Source organism: Leptodactylus fuscus, chromosome 3 (assembly GCF_031893055.1).
Source record: "Leptodactylus fuscus isolate aLepFus1 chromosome 3, aLepFus1.hap2, whole genome shotgun sequence".
Classification (NCBI taxonomy): Eukaryota; Metazoa; Chordata; class Amphibia; order Anura; family Leptodactylidae; genus Leptodactylus; species Leptodactylus fuscus.
Window position 1 is genome coordinate 63,538,321 of NC_134267.1, and position 20,737 is coordinate 63,559,057.

Sequence of the window (20,737 nt, forward strand, 5' to 3'; positions counted from 1 at the left end):
TTTAATAATGTCAGGAGGTGTAAAATTAATAGCATGTAATATGTTCAATTGTTTTATCTTATTTGTGGTTGTTGCAGTAACACTTAGGATATGTTGAGGGCAGAAAACCTGCATCTATATCGTGTGGGGTGCACAATAGACCTTAAGGATAAGACCTCACATCGTGAAACTCTGTGGAACATACCGCAGAAACGCATTACTCCCCCCCCCCCCCCTGCAGAGTTTTCATTGCATTATTGCAGAGTTCTCCTCTGGCGACTATCTGCCCCTATTATACCTATATGGAAAACACTAGTGTTTCTGTAGGTATTAGGGTGAATTCACACTGAGTAAACGCTAGCTTATTCTGAACGTAAAACACGTTCAGAATAAGCGGCGTCTAAAGCAGCTCCATTCATTTCTATGGGAGCGGGGATACGAGCGCTCCCCATAGAAATGAATGGGCTGCTTCTTTCACTCCGTGCAGTCCCATTGAAGTGAATGGGGAGTGCCGGCGTGTACGCTCCGGCATGAGCAGAGCTTGCTGTATACGCCGGCACTCCCCATTCACTTCAATGGGACTGCACGGAGTGAAAGAAGCAGCCCATTCATTTCTATGGGGAGCGCTCGTATCCCCGCTCCCATAGAAATGAATGGAGCTGCTTTAGACGCCGCTTATTCTGAACGTGTTTTACGTTCAGAATAAGCTAGTGTTTACTCAGTGTGAATTCACCCTTATAGAGGATTTAGAAACTCAGCACTTTTCTGCAGCAGTATTGTTTTTGGATTTTTTTTTTTCTGCACTGTGTTGTGATGGGATTAGCCAGAATGCCATCCTCTATGCAGGTACTGTAAAATGCAGCATTTTTTTTGTTGCAGCAAAGAACGCTGCGTTTTTGCAATGTGGAACTTCAGCCTAAGGCCCCATGTTGTGGAAAAGCGGCATAATTTTTTTATTTTTTTGTCAAAGCCAAGCGTGGCTACATAAGGAATGGTCCATATAAAGGAAGCACTTACACTTGACCCTTCTGCCCATGCAGAATATATGAAACAACTTGCGTACGGATGTACCAGAGTTAACCTGAACTTCTGCAATCGGTTAAACCTCTGCAGTGTGATAGCTTAGCTTTATCACAGAAGTAAAAATGACGTCCCCCCCCCCCCCCCCCAAAGACTTACCATAGAAAGCAACAAAAACAATGAAAAGACAATTGTAGAAGTTCAGTTTAACTCTGCTACATCTGATTGAAAAGGACCTTTCACCACCTCCTGTCCAGCTCTTTACATTAAATATGTTCTGCTCCACTACTTCAACTGTAGCTGGAATTTTTTCTGTAGCTCTCACCATTACTGAGCATTTTATGCTCTTTAGTTTTGGTGCCTGATATGCGATTTCCGCTCTGTACAGTCAGGAGGGCGGTGTCAGTTGGGAGCAGACAAGGGGTGTTATTTTGAACTCTGACCCAGACTGCCTCTGATTGGAGCTCTGTGTCACACCCTCTGCCTGACACCGCCCCGCTGACATTACAGAACTTAAATAGCACATCAGGCACCAAAATTACATGTGCTTGTTTCTCACCAACGATTGGGCCAGAGAGACCACTCCAGTTGCTCTGGAATCTTTGGCGTTGACCCCCCCCCCCCCTCCTCCTTTAACAGACACTAAATACTTGTACTAGTTGTGGTGATGAAAGGTCTTTAACATTGGTGGTGATGTCTGAAATCATAGCAAGCACAAGCTCGATCACAGCAGATCTCTGTGCAGTGTTAGTCTATTGGCTTCAGTCCTGATTGTAGGGATTCACTAGAAGTGCGCTCCGATCATTCCTCATACACACAAGTGATGGTGAAATCCTATCTATATTACTGCACCTCCACTTTAACCAGTTATTAGGACTAAGCTACAAGACACAATTCCCCATTGATTTGCCGGTAATGTGTATGCTGTTACTATGACATCACAGTGGCAGTAGTTTGTTTTTGTTCATCGTTTTTTTTATTTTTACCCTTTTCCTCTGTTTGCGTAGCAACTCTGCAAGCAGATATGCAAGGTGAGACCAAGCAAATGGAGGTGTGTAGTGACAGTACTAACCTACCTTGCCGCAATGGACATCTCAAGCCAGGTGGGTTTAGCATTACTGATGCCATGTTTTGCTTGTAAATATCTTTAGACAATTCTCTTCTTTCTTTCATATATAACCTTCTATGTCTCAGTAATTCAGTAGTGCCCTTGGTGTGCTGGTGACTTGTCCCTTAGAATGGCTTCCAGATAAGTAACATGTTGGAAAGCAAACTGAGGCCCATTTCTGAGGTGTCTTTAGTAAATGTGTGTGTTCCTCATAAAATAACAATTTTGGATAATATTTACTCGGCTCTCTTGCCAGATTCTTTTTGTTATTCCTCCTTAAATAAAACAAACAAACAAAAAAATTGATTCAGCGTTTTAACATGAATTAGAGAAGAGACTATACTAAGGACTGAGAAAAGTGGAAACTGCTGAGAAGGTCTAAGACGGATACAATATACTCTTCAGTGTACTGAAGGGCTTTTCAAACTGTGGTCCTCCAGCACGTTATGAAATGGAAACTCCCATAATGTACTAGTAGGGTAAACTAGGAAGTCCACTAGATTACACCGTTTGGATATTAAATTTGCAGGGAATTCATTTTTGTATTCTACATGTGCATTGTATAATTGATAACATATTTTAGGGTGTTCTCTAAAAGCAGGAATAAAAGATACAGTATAAGAAGACTCCCTGCAGAAACAACATATTTTTGTGAAATTTTGGATACTCCTCTGAAAGGTTTCACTGTAGCATTAGCTCCAAATCCCTGGCTTTTATCCACACAGCCATTGTATCACTAAGCCTCTGACGCCTTGGGGTGTGTTCACATGTCGTTCAGGTATTCCGTTTTTCTCTTCCATCATTACATCAACAGAAAGCCGGCTGTATACAAATCTGTTAAATGGCTGGGCAGATACCAAGCAGGGATATGGAGTGTGGTTGGTGTAAAATAAAATTAATTTTTAAATATCATATAATTAATGGCATTGTATAATTAGATACTTAATTACTTTCATAGAAATATAATCACAGGCTTTTTAATGAGTTGGAAGAACTTTCCTTTTCTGACTCACCGTGCCTGTCTGATATAAAAATTCTCGGTGGTTTGGCCTCCACAGCCGACACCAGCAGAGCCGGAAACCTTTTTTTCTTTCTTTCCCAATAAGGTAACTTCCAGCTCGGTTGTGAACATAAAGTTATTAGATGATGTTAAAAATAATATAATTTTTGTTTGTGTAGCACCATTAATTCCATGGTGCTTTAAATTTGGGGGTTTACCTACAGTACACAAAATATACAGGTAGATATAATACTAACAATGACCGACTGGCACAGTGGGGTAGGGGGCCCTGCCCGTGAGGGCTTACAATCTATGAAGGAAGGGGGGGTAGAGACAGAAGGTGAGGGGGAGACAATACAGATGGTGGTGAGGTGATAGTGTTATTGGAGGTTGTAGGCCTTCCTGAATAGGTGAGTCTTCAGGGCCTTCTTGAAGCCTGTGATTGTGGGGGTCAGTCTTAAGTGTCTTGGTAAGGAGTTCCGCTTTATGGAGAATGCACAGGAGAAATCTTGGAGATGGTTGTGTGAGGAGCGGATGAGAGCAGAGAAGAGTAGGAGGTCATTGGAGGATCTGAGGTCATGTGTGGGCAGGTAGCGGGAGATTAGTTCAGAGATATATGGAGGGGACAGGTTGTGGATGGCTTTGTATGTTAACGTTAGTAACTTGAACTGAATTCGCTGGGCAATGGATAGCCAGTGAAGGGATTGGCAGAGGGGAGCAGCCGATGAAGAACTGGGTGAAGGTGGTGTAAGTGAGCGCAGTTTAAGGTGGACTGGAGGGGGGGGGGCCAGAGTGTTAGCTGGGAGTCCATAGAGAAGGGTGTTGCATTAATCTAAGTGGGAGATTATGAGGGCATGGACGAGCATCTTTGCAGTTTCTGGGGTGAAGAAAGAGCAGATTCGTTGGATGTTGAGTTGGAGGCGGCAGGAAGTGTTGAGTGTTTGACCGTGCAACTTGAAGGATAGGTCGTAGTCCAGGGTTATCACAGGACATTGTGTAAGTGTGATTCCGTTAACTTTGATAGATGGGTCAAGTAGAGGGGCCATACAGGGTGGGGCGAAGATGATGAACTCCGTTTTTTCCATGTTGAGTTTGAGAAAGTGGTAGTAGAGAAAGGACTCTACAGCTGCTAAACAATCTGGAACTCTGGCCAACAGAGAGGTAATGTCTGGTCCAGAGAGATGTATTTGGGTGTCATCTGCATAGCAGTGGTAATGAAAACATGAGACTCTCTGAGTTGGTCCAGGCCAAGGGTGTAGATGGAGAACAGGAGGACTCCTAGGGCGGAGCCTTGGGGGACACCTACAGAGAGAGGGCGAGGTGAGGAGGTGATATATGTTAAAAGTTGTCATAAGTGACAATCCATCTGCTGTGTATCTTGCGCTTTTTATGCGCTATTGGTCTTTCCTTGACCATGTGCAATAGATGGTTTGTCGACCGTGAAGGGGATGAATACATTTTGTTTTATGGGGAGCTAGAGATTTGGACCTTACCCCTGTGAATATATTAATATTTTCAGATTTAATTGGCGGAGCATTTAGACTGTGTGCCTCGTACATAAGCAGTGCAAACCTAGGGCTGTTATATTTGGCTTTGATTTCAGTCCCCTTAATTGTGAACACATTCCCTGGAGCAGTGTGAAATGTTTTAGGGTATAACACAATTCAGTCTGGGATGTAGGCACACACTGTTATTGGTGCACATTTAGTGATTACACTTTTATATGTAGTTCTAATTTTTCATGTGGACAGCATTGTTGTATTTAAGAAGGGGGACTAAGATAGGAAGTATTAGGGATGGATTGTACAGATGACACAGGAGGACTTTTCTGTCTATGGTTGGTTTCCTTTTGGTATGATCTTCAGATGATCAGGGAACTTGCATGACCAATTGAAGAAATAAAAATATTGCAGCCCTTTTTGTATGTGTATACCAATGTGTTGATTTGATGGTTAAGTATGATTGTCCAAGCTAATACTGACTCTACGTATATACACTGTACATTGTATAGTGCATGTTATGACTTCAAAAATGGGGTTTTAACTTTTTCTGGGTATACCTGATTTATTATGTATACAATAGTACATCAACTTCAAGGTCCCTATAGTTCTTCATGCAACCATTTTTGTCTTATATTGTACAGCGCTGCAGAATACGTTGGCGCTATATAAATAAATTTTATTATTATTACTTATATATTGTATGGTTATCAATATACAATTCATTGTCCTTTGTGATCATAATTAACCTGTTACTTAGTGTTTGTGGAACAAGATATATAACTAATATTTTATTGGGTAGCTGATGAATCGCATGTTGCAGATCATCAGATTCCTCTGATGTTTTTACAGTGTATAAATTAACTTTTTGTTGATTCTGCTTTCAGAAAAAGGTGCAGTTCCTAAAAAGAAAGACCCAGCCTCTCTTACCAGCAACTCTCTCCCACGGGCAAAGGTCACACCCAAAGCTATGTCTCCTGGTATTTCCAGTGCTCCTAGGATACCCAATTGTACCACTTCATCATCATCTTCTAATAGGCAGCCTGGTTCAAATACTTCAGCTCATAGGGTATGCCAAAGGCCAACCTGTATGATTCTTGTGTTTTTTATTTTTACATAGGTGTTGCAGATATTATGCTACTCCCTCCTGTCTTTTATTGCAGATTTTGAGTTTATACCAGCAATATTTTAACCCTTTAGGTCTAGTTCACATCTGCGTTCGTATTCCGTTCAGGGAGTCCGTTTGGGGACTCCCCAAATGGAATACCAAACGCATTGACAAGCGGTGAGCAATGAAAGCCCCCAGACTCCGTAGACTATAATGGGGTCTGTGTGTTTTCCGCACTGTATCCGCACGAATCATGCGGAGAGAGAAGTAGTTCTTAATATACTTTTCTCTCTGCATGACTTGTGCGGAAAACAGACCCCATCATAGTCTATTGGGTCCCCAAACGGACTCCCCGAACAGAATACCAAACACAGATGTGAACCAGGCCTAAGTGATCTTTTAGCCTGAAACCAGTACTATGTTCCCATCTCTGCATTCCAGCTTACAGAACTGTTTACACTTTATTTCAATGTAGCTTTACAAAACCTTATGTTTTGTGAGTGCGTAAGATATTATATAATTTGAAATATTTTTTTACTGTTATGAGATGATCAAAAACATGAATGTTTGCATTTTATGGTTTATGGCATGTATCATGTACAAATAACCGACTGTATTTATTTATTTCTGTAAAATGACTTGGGTGCTGTGGTCAGCATTGACCATGGCCTATAAGGAGTTAAATGGCAAGTTTGCTTTGTGATTGATAATGGGAATGTCATTTCATGTACAAGTCCATGGTACGCTCTTCCTTGGGATTATCTGAGGTGACAGGGTAAGGAAGCTAATAAAATATTTTTCCTCTTCCTGCAAACTGTTATCTGCACATGTTGTCTTGTGCACTGGTTAAAGTGAAGCTGTAAGTATATGCAATGCTGCTTTAACCAGTGATCTCTCAAAATAGTTGTGGGCTTTATATTAAGACCAGGAGCGTGGCTTCTGCCCCTGCTGCTAGAGAGTTAAAGCCATTCTAAAGTGACCGCTAATCTCTGCAGTCTGAATGTATCCTGCTCAGGGTAAACTGTAATGTACTTGGGCTCAAAGACCAGGCAGGGTTCGTTCAAAGCTGTGGTGGGAGCGGTTAAAGGGCTATTCCCATCTTGCCCTTTCATGCCTGAGATGTGAATAGTCCTGTCTGTGGCCTCCTGAGGTGGTTGGGTCTTATGGACATATCCAAATGTGGCTGTTATACACTTATTTACCTCTATGGGAGTTGCGTTATCCATCTCGTAGGGAGGTTTTTGTAACTTATGAACTAGTGCTTGGGAGAACGCGCAAGCTCATAAAAATGTTTAAACATGAGTACGCCATCACCAAAAATGGTTTGTATTATATTTATATCTTATATATGTTCTTATTTCTGTGTTCTTATTGTAAGGGAGCTGCGGTAAAACACACTAGACCAAACAACAAACCAACAACGCCAACTCCAGGTCTCAGGAAAAAAGATATGAAGAACTTAAAAAATGTCGACAGCAACCTGGCAAATCTTATATTGAATGAAGTTGTAGACAGGTAAGATCTATTCTATTATTTGTGGACTGAATGAGAGGCCGGTCAGTGTTTGTAAGCCAAAACCAGAAGTGAGGTAAAAGCACAAAACAGGTGCAAGTCTTTCCATTACTTTATCTCGGTGTAGTCTGGTTTTGGCTTACAAATACTGATGCTGAACACTGACATGTAAAGGGAGTCTGTCGCCAGAATCCAACATATCAACCCAACCCCACAGAGTGATTTAGGTGACCCGTACCTAAATGTGTTTTTAAATTTGCAAATTGGCATATCTGTTGCAAAGATACCTCCATTTTTGTCGATATGAAAATGAGCTCTTTGGAGCAAGAGCAGTGAACTTGGTGTATAACACTGCCCAGATATGCAGGCTGTGGTAGCCTGCACTATATTACAAACTGAAGTGAACACCGTTGTACATGTGGCTTGGTAAAGACCACTTATCACTAACCATTTTCTTTGTCATGGGTTTGTTCAATATGGAAGCTGTATACAATATCCATAATTTTCCCCAAAAGAGCAAGGTATGAGCCAGTATGTAGTCATGATGATTTGTGGGGCTTCCAATATTAAAAATTGTAGTATGTGAAACACACACTCCTTATTTTATACTGCTTATGCTGATGATTTGGTGGATGTTGACTGCATAATGTCTGTTTGTTTTTTGTTTTTTTTTTTTGTTTTTTTTTCAGTGGACCGTCTGTGAAGTTTGCTGACATTGCAGGGCAGGAGCTTGCTAAACAGGCCTTACAAGAAATTGTTATACTTCCCTCTATTCGTCCAGAGGTATTCTATATGAACAGCAATCCTACAATTGCTTATTCTTCTTCTGAGCCAGGTTATACAGATTTGTTAGCCAGAAGAAAAATGGCTTGAATTGCACTTAATGGTCAGTAATAATTCTTGTTCCCTAGTAGGCATATGGATGTAACAAGAGAACGATGGATGACACAAAATGGACATGCAGCTTTTCTTGCCTTTGATATTTTGATGTATAAAATCCTATTAGATCAGTGAGTAACACGGCAACACGGTGGCTCAGTGGTTAGCACTGCAGTTCTGGAGTCCTGGGCTTAAATCCTGCCAAGGACAAAACATGGGAAAAGTGAACATTGTGAGCCCTATGTGGGGCTCTCAATCTACATTAAAAAAAGTGACTATGGCATTGAATATACCACCCCTTGGCATATCAATAGGATAAGCCAACATTTTACAACTGATGGGATCTAACCTTTGGTACCTTTGCTGATCCAGAAAATTAGGCCAGCGCAGCCCCATTTTAAGTGAAAGGATCATGCTGCAGTTCTCTGCATGTCATGGAGACCGAGAGCACTGCTGTGCACAGGGAGAAACATTGAGAGATGCACCTTGTCAGACAAAAGTATAGCCTTTATAGTATAAATGGTTCCACTTGTTTTGGTTGTAATCAGTTCAGTCTTGAAATGCTATTGGCTTACTAATAATGTACTTTGCTTGTTGTTTCTCTACATAAGTATGATTGTAATTCTGCTTTTAGTTATTCACTGGACTCAGAGCACCCGCTCGGGGGCTATTACTGTTTGGTCCCCCAGGAAATGGAAAAACTATGCTGGTAAGATTAACAGTGAATGGGTATAACAGTATATTCTGGAGGTTGTATTTACTCTTACTCCTTTTTATCTTCTTTATTTTACTTTTCAGGCAAAAGCAGTGGCAGCTGAATCAAATGCAACCTTTTTTAATATAAGTGCAGCTAGTCTCACCTCTAAATATGTAAGTCGCTTATGCATATTATTGTATTCTGAAGAACTGACATGTTTAGTGAAATCTCTATCGGTAGAAGTCATTGATTCCTCTGTTCTTGTAATATGGAAGTTTAATATTTTTATCCACTAAAGTAGACAAATGTCTCCAGTATTTATGAATATGGGTCTCTCAGTCCTCTGACTCATTGCTTTAGTTCTTTATATGGGACCAATGTAAATATCTGAACAGAATGGTAGTCACGACTGCATTACACTGCGCTGCTCGCATAAAGGACTCTGTTCTCTTGGTTGTTGGGGTTTCCATGACCGAACCTAGCCAATGGCTAGAGAATCACTGCTTTTAATGGGAAAAGCCTTATATAATATATATATATATATATATATATATATATATATATATATATATATATATATATATATATATATATATATATATATATATATATATATATATATATATATATAGAGAGAGAGAGAGAATAATAATTCTTACTATATAATTAACAATATATTTTTAATAGTAATTCTTACTATAATCAAAAAATATTAGTAATATTATATTTTTTTATTCTAATAAAAAAAATTATATATATATTTTAAAATAGTAGTAATATACATATTTTTATCATAATAAATATATCTTTTGGGAATCAGGTCCTCTTTTCTTGCTTCTTCACTCCTTTCTTTGTTGCCCCCCCCCCCCCCCGCTTGCCTTCTTATGCTCGCACCTGAAGTTTTTCAGGTAGTTACTTAATACTTATACAGAATGACCTACACAACTGTATGTTCTTTTGACATAATGTGTTTTATTATACTCAACTTATTTGTTGGATTTCGTTTACTTGTTTTATTTGAATTTTCAAAGAAATCATTGGTGTTTGTATCTTTGACTGATTACACCTAATGTCACTGTACTTTCTTGTGTATAAATATAAATAAAGAATAAATAAAAAAATATATATATATCTTATACAGTAATTATAATTATTACTGTACATTTCTGGAGAGAGGTTCGTGCTGTGCAACTTATGGGCTGAGCCTGTAATGCTGGTGCTGCTACACATGAATTTTTTATTTATTTATTTATTTTTTTATTCTCTCTATAATGTAGTCAATTTCCCCCCCCCCCTTTTTGGATTGTCATTTTTAGGTAGGAGAAGGTGAAAAATTAGTGCGAGCCCTCTTCTCTGTGGCTAGAGAATTACAACCATCTATTATATTTATAGGTAAGAATAATCTGTCTGATGCTTTTCTTAGCAGTTTATTCAATGTCTAGAATAAAGAATACTTGCTAAAAATATTTATGAAAACTGCAGGTTTGGGTATACTGAAATTCAAAATACCTTCTACAGTGTGCGCCAAAAACTGTTCGGTTGTATGTTATGAGCATAAGTCGTATCTACAATACATTACAGTTAAAAACATGGCAAAACTGACTGTGTGTGTATATTTGTGTTGTAGTGATGCCTACCTGTGCTCCAATACAGGAAGGGGCAAGTGTATTAAATTATTGTGTTTTTGGTGCTGCTGTACAATTGGCCTGCAGTTTAATATGCAGTAGTGACTATACTTATGCAGAGCTACTTTAACCATAAGGTAAACAGTGAAGTAGTATTGGATCCTATGGTAGCAGAGGCCCCATTGGGACAGTGAGATCATTCTGCATTTAGAGCTCTGCCCCACTGTTATGGGCAGTGGGTTTGGGCCGCTTAAAAGGGGGTCAATCACCTCCCCCAAGTGTATTCAAAAGTCTTCACCATGTACCAGAGCACATCAGTCATCAATAACATGCCTTGTTACTTATCACTGTAATCTGATGTGCAATGCGGAGGTGATAGTTGGATATATCTGGGGGTGGTGATAGACTAAGTTACTTTCGTTGTCCTGCTTCCGTTGCCAAGCAAAACATTAAAGATAACTAAAATGTCCAAATGTATATACACTTTATGGCTAGTATATGGGGCCTTATAGGCAGTGCATGACTAAAGGATTGGAAGAACACCAAAGAAGAAAAATCCCCATGTCATGCACCGCACCGTCTGGGGAAAACTGATAGTTTGTATTTCTTCTAGTGCTTTTAACAAGGATTTGGCGTCTTGTTTCATTTGAGAATTAAATTCCGTCTTTACAGATGAGGTAGATAGTCTTTTATGTGAAAGGCGAGAAGGAGAACATGATGCAAGCAGACGATTAAAGACTGAGTTTTTAATAGAGTTTGATGGTGTAAGTACTGTCTTATTGTTAATATATTATCTTTATAGCTTGTCTTTGTCTTCTGTATAATGGTTTATTTTGAGACTGTAAAAGTAGGTCTATTCTGCTGCCTATAGCTACACATTCAGTCATCCGAGGAGGGAAGTTTTTATATAGTTTGAAAGTTATCTACCAGTACCTACTTTTATGGTTTAAGAACACTGGGCCGGAACCGCTGCGATAAAGTGTTGCGGGAACAACCCCGGCGTGAATGCATTGTAGTTCTTCCCGCAGCACTTTGAACAGAAAGTTCACTGAGTTTTCCTCCGCAGACTCTGTTACAATTATATCTAAGGGAAAGCTGCTGGCGTTTCTCTAGATATAATTGACATGCTGCGATTTTCAAAACCGCGTGTTTTTTTTTTTTTTCTTTTCCCCCTGCCACGGCCAAATTGCAGCATTTCCGGCCCGTGGGACCTCAGCCTTAGGGTGGTTTCAGATGAGTTTTTGGAAAGGAAGGAGTGTTATGTTAAGGCTGCAGAAAAGATGGAGGCGGAAATGCATTGCTTTTTTTTTTTTTTTTCTGCAGTATTTTTGACAAAGTCCACAGAGTTTTCCTTCAATGTTTACTGATGTTTGCAAAAACGTTCCTTTTGGAAATTGCAACATTTCCTTTGTTTCAGATTTTATTTTTTCTGCAATGTGTGGATGGGATTAGCCAGAAACCCATCCACTTTGCAGGTAATGTAAATCATTGCATTTTCACAACACAGGGCCCCGCCCTCAAACTGTTACACGCATTATTGACCTGAAATGCGTTCTGCACCTCGGTTACATGATTTTATTAATAAAATATCAAAATGACTGCATATTGGGTAACCAAAGAATAACTCTAGGCAAGAACCTGATACTTAGTATGTGAATGCCAATTACTGTGGAAAAAGCTTTCTTTTTTTTTTCTTTTTTATGCGTGAAATGAGGCAGATTATCAGTGCTTAGTTGTGTTCAACCTCTCAATGACCTGTATGTGGGGAGAGGTCCTAAAGATATGGGCCCCCTGATGCTACAAATTAGAAACGAAGTGCAAAACTTTTACAATGTATTGGTATGTATAACACAATGGGACAGATTTAATATTGAAAATTTTCTAAAAGCTGACAGGTGTTTTTATTTTCATTATTTTTTTTTTATACCACACTTTTTGATGCGCTCTGACTTTCATGTTGGGTGGATGGAGCTTATTGTGAGGGTGTTGTGGGGGAAATGGGCAGCGCTTAAGATGAATTTTTTTTGGTACCTTAGTTATGCCAGTTTTAATGTAATTTTTTTTTCTGTTACAAATATTGTCTGGTTGATGAACAGGTACAGTCTGGAGGGGACGACAGAGTCCTTGTTATGGGGGCAACTAACAGACCTCAGGAGCTGGACGAGGCAGTTCTCAGGTATGACTATGCAAAACGTATACTTGGATGCTGAACAACCAACGCTTTTTTAAAGAGAATGTTTTTATATGATATGATGCTACCCTATTGATATTTTAAAGCGACACTCAAGCATGGGTTCATGTGTAAACAGAATTTTCTCTCTGCTGCCTGCATATTCTTGCCACCTTTCTTCTGACTTGGCTCTTCTGTGAAAATTCTTCTCTGTTCCCTATAGCACCACATACTACTCCCCCCCCCCCCCATCCCCATCACTGTCAGGTCACCATTCTCTCACTACCTTCTCCAATGCTATCTATAGTATCTATCTATAACACCCATGGTGACCTCATTCTCCTAGTCTAAGGGCCTATAGGTATATAGTACTACGAGCTCTGCGGGGTTTTGCAAGAACAAGAAATGGCGATAGGCACAGGTACTAAATATGGCTGCAGGTTATAGACATGTGACAACTTCGCTTTTATAAAACTCATTTCAAATGCAAAGATTCTTGATTCTTCCATCTGATTAAACAATGAAGTTTTAAAGGTTATTCCCATTAAAGGTTCTTGTGGTTTATCCATCCATCTCCAAAATGGTGGGGCACTCGTAACAATATAATAAATGCTTTATTCTCTTGATCAATGTTGTTTTCTTATAAAATTGTTGTATCGTTGCAGGAGATTCACTAAAAGGGTGTACGTCTCCTTACCAAATGAAGAGGTATGAAAAATGTTTTTCCAACTTTGCTGTCTTTCTCTCCAGTGAAATACAAAATAGGAAAATTTTCAAAACCAAGCTTTTAGCTTCCTGTGTTCAGTTTTATGTCTAGGGGCGTCATGGTTGTTGCTGGATCTTTTCCTGTACCAGACTAAATTGTTTGCTGAACACAAGTTTGCAAAGATGATACTATATGATCTTTATTTAAAAGGGGTTTTGAGCTGCAGATATTGATGACTTATCCTTGGAATGGGTCATCAGCATCTAATCGGTGGAGGTCCAACACCCCCATCAGTCAGATGTTCACTGCAGGTGCCTGAGCATAGAGAATGGAGGTGGAGGCATATTGCCCAGTTGTCTTTGTACTGACCAAGCTGAATTGGAGTTGATTTGCAGTTAACCAGCCTGGCCACTACAGAAAATGGAACTCATCAGTGGGGTCATAGTTGTCAAGCTTCCACCAGTCCTCTGACATTAAAGTAATTTTTATTTAAAAAACAAACAAACCCCAAAACCTGAGGGAATGGTACATGCAGATTGGTCTCTGTCTCTATCTATCTTGCTGCTACAACACTAAGTCATTAAGCAGACTGAATATTTTTAACTTGGATATGTCTTATGTTTTTTTTTTTTTATCCAGACAAGACTCCTGCTTTTGCAGAATCTCTTAAGTAAGCAGGGGAACCCACTTACACAGAAAGAATTGGCACAGTTGGCTAGGTAAGCCCTATTCTACAGCTTTCCTGAGTTTGTGCTTTATACCATTTAATTTTTCATGTTCTAGTAGGAGAAATGTAATAAAAGCTTCATTCTTCTACTAGGTTGACAGAAGGATACTCTGGGAGTGATGTAACTGCATTGGCGAAAGATGCAGCTCTTGGACCAATAAGAGGTAATTGGATATTTTCATTGTGAACAAAAACATTTAATTAAAAAAATCCTTTTTTTTTAATCAAACACAAATGTCTACAGAAACCCACATCTGTACCCACATATCGAATCCAATTGGCAATACTAATCGATAGTCCATATCTTATGCCTGAGTGAAAAGGGTCTGTAAAGCAGTCATGCATAACAAGAGTGTCCAACATAAATACACAACCTAGGGATACAAAAAAAATTCCCCATCCCCAAACTGCACACATCCAGCAGAAAATGAAAACTGATGAGCATTCCCGCTCTCACTATATGGTCCACTATATGGCAGCATAGATAGTTGTCCCCAATGGTTTCCAAGTCTGTACCTCCTGCAACATAAACTAAAATAGTGCATGCTATTAAAAAGAAAAATAAATCAGCTCATGTGGCTATCTGTGTACATTGCAGCTTGCACTACTGGAAATTCGTTGTACAAATGGAAAGCACAAAGGCCAAATTCACACGCTCTAGGGCTGAGTATGTGTTTAAAGATTAACCCCTACTTGACTGCTTTTTAGGTGGGATATGGCCTAATATTGTCTTTATTTAATCTGCTACATCTAAATTATTAGTGTACTATTGATTTGTTGGTTACATAAAGGGAGTACGCTAAAAATATACCTGAAGGTTTTGTACAACTGATTTTATGGGTGCACGAGAGTGATAGCCAAGGATAATGCTAAACACTGAGGTACTTTCTTAATTGTACAATGGGGTATGTCCCATTTCAAAATAACTGCACAAAAAACTTTACTAAAATGTTGTTTTGGTTTTTTTTTTATCCCCAATAGAGCTAAAACCTGAGCAGGTGAAAAATATGTCAGCAAGTGAGGTAAGTAAACTGATGTTTCTGAGTCTGTCAAAACTTGCTTACATCAATTATTGCCGTTATTTTGTATCCATGCCCTTCTGTCTCACTGCCATTGTGTAAAGGATGTCATTAAGCCGGATACACATAACCGTTTGCTAAGCAGCTGCCATGAATGAATAGCTCAGGTGACTCATGGGGGACACACGAATGTCATCCATGTGCTGGCCATGCTTCTGCGCTCCCTTTCACTTAATTCAAGAATAGGACCTGTCCCATATCTTGTGCCCCAGGTTGTTGGCCCACACACACGACTGTGTAATTCTTGGTCATGTGTACAAGCCCATAAAAATGAATGGATCATTGTGCTATCTGGGAAAAACCGTGATAGCACACTGACCAGTCATATGTCATCTGCTAGGGGCTAACGGTAAACTCTCCAGGATTTCTGATATGTGAATAACCAAAATTCGGTGGCCTATAAATAGGGGACGAGACCTGTCAAAACGGGAGAGTCCTAAAATATGTAATTGTAATTGAGGTAAAATATTAAATTTAAATTGCCCAGTCCTATCCCAACTACATGGCTGTGTGAATGGGCCCTGGTGCTAATATCTCCTTAACCCCTTAAGTGACACCACCAATTAATTAATTAATTTATTTTTGTGTCCTAGCTGAATAAAATTAATTAAAACCCATTAATGTATTTGGAAGTGTTTGGAAAATATTGGTTGGGCTGAATGAAAAACACGCACTTCTGCCTTTTGCTTTTTGGGTTTTATTTTTAATGCGATCACTTTATAGTAAAAATGTTATTGACTTTGGCCCGGTTAACATCTATGTTCGGGTTTCAGTTTGGGGACCCTCCATAAAAAAGCGTTACCTAAGGAAACCCGCAGACATCATAGACTATAATGGGGTCCATGTGATTTCCACTCAGATTCCGCACAAAAAATGCGGAGAGAAAAGTGCTGCATGCTGGACTTCTCTCTGCATATATTTCATGCGGATAGGTGAACAGAATGGCCTGAAAGCAGATGTGAACCGGACCTTAGGCTAGTTGCAGATGACTGTGTATTTGCGGTCAGCAAACTAGTAATTTGGTCTTCAGCTTTGGCAGACAAATTATATTCAGGGTGTCATCATTGTGTCTTCAGCATCAGTGAAGTATGTCCGAAAAAACTGCCAGTGTCTTCAGTGTGATCAATGTGTGATCCTAGTTTGTGGATCCACCGTAAAAAATCATCTAATTATATCCCTAGGTTGTCCATGAAAATGGACGTCACACTGATGACACATGGAGTACATCAGTGTGCCCTCCTAGGTGTTTAGCCTCCCATAGGCTTATATGGGCGAGTCGTTTCCACAAAAAGTGAACAGAATAGGGCATGTTTTATCTGATGCGGCTTCATACTGATCAGTGAAAACAATGGTTGTGTGCATGTTCCCATAGAAATGAAAGGGTTGGTCTGCTGTCTGCGAAAAACAAGGATAGCACATGGATCTCGCCCACGGTCGTATGCAATTGGCCTTACAATGGAACAAATCTAATTATTGTGGTTCACAGAATTTAGACTGACCCCACATAGTGTCCCACTGCAAAAAAAAAAAAAAGCAGCCAGAATGCAACCCGGTTCTTTACTTTCGGTATTTTTTTTTTTTTTTTTAAAGTAAAACTTGATCCTAAATATTCTTCTCTCCTTCTTCTTTCCAGATGCGGAACATCAAATTTTCTGACTTTCAGAATTCTTTGAAGAAGATAAAGTGCAGTGTGAGTGCAGCTACCCTGGAGTCTTACATCCGATGGAACAAAGAATTTGGAGACACGACTGTATGAAAGACAGAACTGCTTACTCTGACACTGGAAGCCTTCGGCCTTTTGTAAACTGAAGAAGAATGAATAAAAAACAAACAATAATTAGTAAACTCTGAAACGTGTGCACTAAATCTCTAGAGTCTTAACAATGAAAATGATAACTTTGGAAATGGGAATATTAACAAGACATTTTTACCTATAGATTGCAGTTTTACTTGTATGGTATTTCTTGGCCAGATTGAGCTGAAAGAAGAAACCTCCATGTGCTCAGAAGTGATATTTAAGTGGGGTAGTGGCAACCTTCCGGTGAAATGATGAGCTCACGTGTGCAGCGGAACTGCATAGAGGAAGACCTGTGCCTTGAGTTCACGTTCTTCTGTGCCTGCCCTTCTTTTTAATAATCTGATTCCGTGTACACTCCTGGTTATTTACTAACTGTGACTGTTTTGTAAATGTACATTAGTTTCTGTTGGGAGACAAACTGGGTCGAGGTTTGGTTTACGACAGTAGCACTCCTCTGTCATGTGCCAAATGGAACATTTTTGGTGGCACAACATACCAAGATGATTAAAAGCACATGAAAAAAAAAAAAAATCTGAAGCAGCTGGCTTGCTTTGTTAACCTCACTAGGCGGCGTAGACCTCTCATTGCATTGTGTAAGTATTTCTAGATGACAAATAAAGCAGTGTTATACAGTCATTCTAACATCCCAATAAATGTGTTTGAGAAGGCGTCCCCTACTATATGAGGATTCGTGCTAGATGAATTCCTGAAACGTCACCTCAAGAATGTTCTCCAGTTTCTTTGCTTACTGGTAAACCTAAAAGATTCATATATCCAAGGAGGAGGACTTTAATACTTCCGTTTCAGTTTGCATTATACTTCTATTAAACATCTGAGTCCTAAAATGTGAATGGTGTATTAGAAAGCAAAGTGCTAAACTGCTGATTTATGGCAACTGGCAAAGACATTTTGTATTTTAACGGGGTTGAAATAAAGTTTTTTCTTTTTTTCTTTTTTTTTTATATATAATAACTTAAAGAAAATTTAGTTTCATATCCCTGTTGAAAGGGCCACATTGTGAGGTAGTTTAGTCTGTCAAAATTATGCAATAGAGCTGGAGAAGCTATACAGTGTTGTAGAAGTTCCAGTATAACGTGTGATCATTCTGGGCTTAGGAGTCCAGTGGGTGGTCTTACCCTAAAAGTAAGTTCATACACGGTTTTTGGGTCAGGATTTTGAGGCCATATCTGCCTCAAAATCCTGACCAAAAAGGCGGCCCCCACTGAAATCAATGGGAGCCGGTCTTTTCTTTTCTGGGGCCATTTGTTCTGGCTCCCGTAAAAAGAAGCGAGGTGCTCATTCTTTCAGGCGGATTCACCTCGTGACATCTGCATGAAGACACTCCCTCTCAACTACACCCATTCATTTGGGCCTAATCCGGAGCGGAGTGCGCGACTGCAGTGCATCGGCATCCAGTCGTAGCTACCTGTATTTTGGACTGGAACCTGAGGCCTAAGTTTGATTGCACCCTATACAAGAAAAGCTGACAGTCATTGACTGACACCGCTCATTGGATTTCTAAGCTCAGAATAAACAGGGATTTCGATAAATTACTAAAAAAAAATATTGAATCATTTTACAAAAAGCTCTATATAAATCCGCTCAACTCTTCCTCTCTCATGTTGCCAATATAATGGTCAGCAACTTCATGGGGACAGGTTTGCTTTAAAGAGCATGCAAATCTTGTATTTCTTTTCTAAATCTTTTTATGCCAAACGGCCTCCCGTGATGATGTGTTTTTTTTTTTTTTTAACTTTTATTTCTTTATTCCTTTGAGAGATGTTTCTTATCTGTTAATTTAATATATGTAAACTATGGAAAACCTAATGTATGTGTGTCTGTAGTGGTCTATAATCTTCCCAAGAAGTAAAATGTTAAGAGGTTTCACAATAAAACACATGGGGAAATTGTGGTTTCTGTATTGGACTGCTGAAGAGGATGCATACCTTTTTTATTTGAAAGAAACTTTTTGAAAGCTTTTCCAGGAAAAGTAAGGGTCCATTCACACGGAGGAAGTGGCAAGGAATCCACATCAGAATCGGCGCTCAAAAAAAAAAAAAAAAAAAGAGCCTCCCATTGACTTCAATGGTTTCTGCACAGAAAACGGAATCCATTGAAGTCAATAGGAATCTTTTTTTTCAGTGCTGATTCTGCACCAGAATCATTGACAACTTCCTCTTTGTGAATGGCCCCTTAGGGTTCTATTGCAAGAGGTTCTAAGTGTAGGTTCCTATTGATCGCTTTGTGCTATACAGTGAATCTTTCCTGAGACCTTTTTATCACAGTCCATGATACCTGCAATATTCTCTTACATCTTTTCTCAGCAAGGTAGTTCAATAAAAAATAAAAAAAAGTTCACGAACCCCATAGACTATAATAGGGTCCGTGTGCTTACCGCCAGATCTCCACAGGGAACATGCAGACAGGAAAGTAGTTCGCAATCTACATTTTTTATTTTTTTTTTAAACTGCAGTATATCCATTATACCTGTGACAATGTTCTTGATTTCCCTATAGATTTAATAAAGGAACAAAATCTACAGCAAAAAAATCTAATAAAAATGCAATAAAAAAGGTTTATTAAAGTGATTTTTTTTTTGCTGCAGTTTTTCCAAAAAATTTTTTTTTAAATTATAGTTGTCTTCCACATTGTGGGGGTTTAGCTTTAAAAGGGTTTTCCTATTTGCAGTTTGCCTGCAGTCTCCTCTTCTTACTTCCTGTATTTCTTCTCCCCTATTCCCCCCCCCCCCCCTTGCTAAAGAGATCATAGAAGTTTCACAATACTTAGGTAGATCAAATATTATGCAGATGCTTGTAGAGAACACTCAGTGTGATCTGTGTGTTTACATAGAGAGATAACAGACTTTGATCAGCAAACTGCAATTAGCTGAACTGATTGTTCTGCAGACAGAGTAGTTAGTGACAGCACTTTTTCTATCTCACAGGTCCGTGGTCATAGCAACGCTGTGTAAACAATGGGAGGAAAAAAGTTCACATTGCAGGCAAACAAAGCAGCATTTCTAAAGCAATATATTTAGAAAAAAAATATTCAACTTACATAAGCTACCAGTATATAGCTAGGATCCTGAGATGGGACAACATCCTTTAATATGTTTGGCTGCACATAATATCAGTTAACTGACTTATCTTTACTTTTCTGATGCAAGCAGAATGTATAAAGATCTTTTGAGAATTTCACTGCAGTTCTGCACCATATCTGATAGAAAATACACGCTTTACATGAATAGTCTTTTGATGATGCCGCTTCTAAGGGATTTCACCCTATTGCAGAATCTGCAGAAAGAATTGAGAAATCCACACTGCATATTCGTTTACATGCAGACTTTTTGTGGCAATGTGTGGTTAAAATTAGTTGAAGGGGGAAAAGGTTGGACCTGCATCTAGTGGATATCTTGTGGATATGCCATGAATGTCTAAAAGCAGGAAATCCTTTTACTACAAAAGAGTATGGTAATATGTTGTACAGCGCTGCGGAATATGTTGGCGCTATATAAATAAAATTTATTACTATTATATGTTACATGAGCTGCTGAACAAACAGGAATTATAATCTGCCATTCATAGAGAAAAGAGTGTCGTATCAGCACCACAAATACTATTTTGCGCTTTAATCAGTATTTTTCTCAATCTTTAGATTGGTTGTTATATTACATGTTTGGTCATCCCACCTACCCATAGGCTGTGTCTGGTATTGCATCTACCCTCCATTCAAGTGAATTGGGTGAAGCTGTAAAACATGACACTACCTTGGACTGATAGACTTTGTACTGTTTCTGAGAGGGGGGGGGGAGTAAATAATTTTATTCTAGA

The 20,737-nt window shown here is 39.2% G+C and overlaps 1 protein-coding gene across 2 annotated transcripts in view; it reads left to right on the top strand.

Moving 5' to 3' along the window:
- The window catches only part of SPAST (spastin), a 38,516-nt gene extending 19,702 nt beyond the window's left edge, over window positions 1-18,814 (top strand). Inside the window, exons 4-17 of one of the 2 annotated variants that reach the window (XM_075267654.1) lie at window positions 2,007-2,102; window positions 5,494-5,675; window positions 7,093-7,229; window positions 7,916-8,009; window positions 8,740-8,814; window positions 8,904-8,975; window positions 10,119-10,194; window positions 11,100-11,191; window positions 12,524-12,603; window positions 13,263-13,305; window positions 13,943-14,022; window positions 14,124-14,194; window positions 15,012-15,052; window positions 16,743-18,814. In XM_075267654.1, coding sequence (XP_075123755.1) covers window positions 2,007-2,102; window positions 5,494-5,675; window positions 7,093-7,229; window positions 7,916-8,009; window positions 8,740-8,814; window positions 8,904-8,975; window positions 10,119-10,194; window positions 11,100-11,191; window positions 12,524-12,603; window positions 13,263-13,305; window positions 13,943-14,022; window positions 14,124-14,194; window positions 15,012-15,052; window positions 16,743-16,865 — 1,262 coding nt within the window. In that variant the 3' untranslated portion in view covers window positions 16,866-18,814. The remainder of the gene's footprint in view (window positions 1-2,006; window positions 2,103-5,493; window positions 5,676-7,092; window positions 7,230-7,915; window positions 8,010-8,739; window positions 8,815-8,903; window positions 8,976-10,118; window positions 10,195-11,099; window positions 11,192-12,523; window positions 12,604-13,262; window positions 13,306-13,942; window positions 14,023-14,123; window positions 14,195-15,011; window positions 15,053-16,742) is intronic. The other variant, XM_075267655.1, reaches the window with a different exon arrangement.
- The last annotated feature ends 1,923 nt before the right edge of the window (window positions 18,815-20,737 follow it).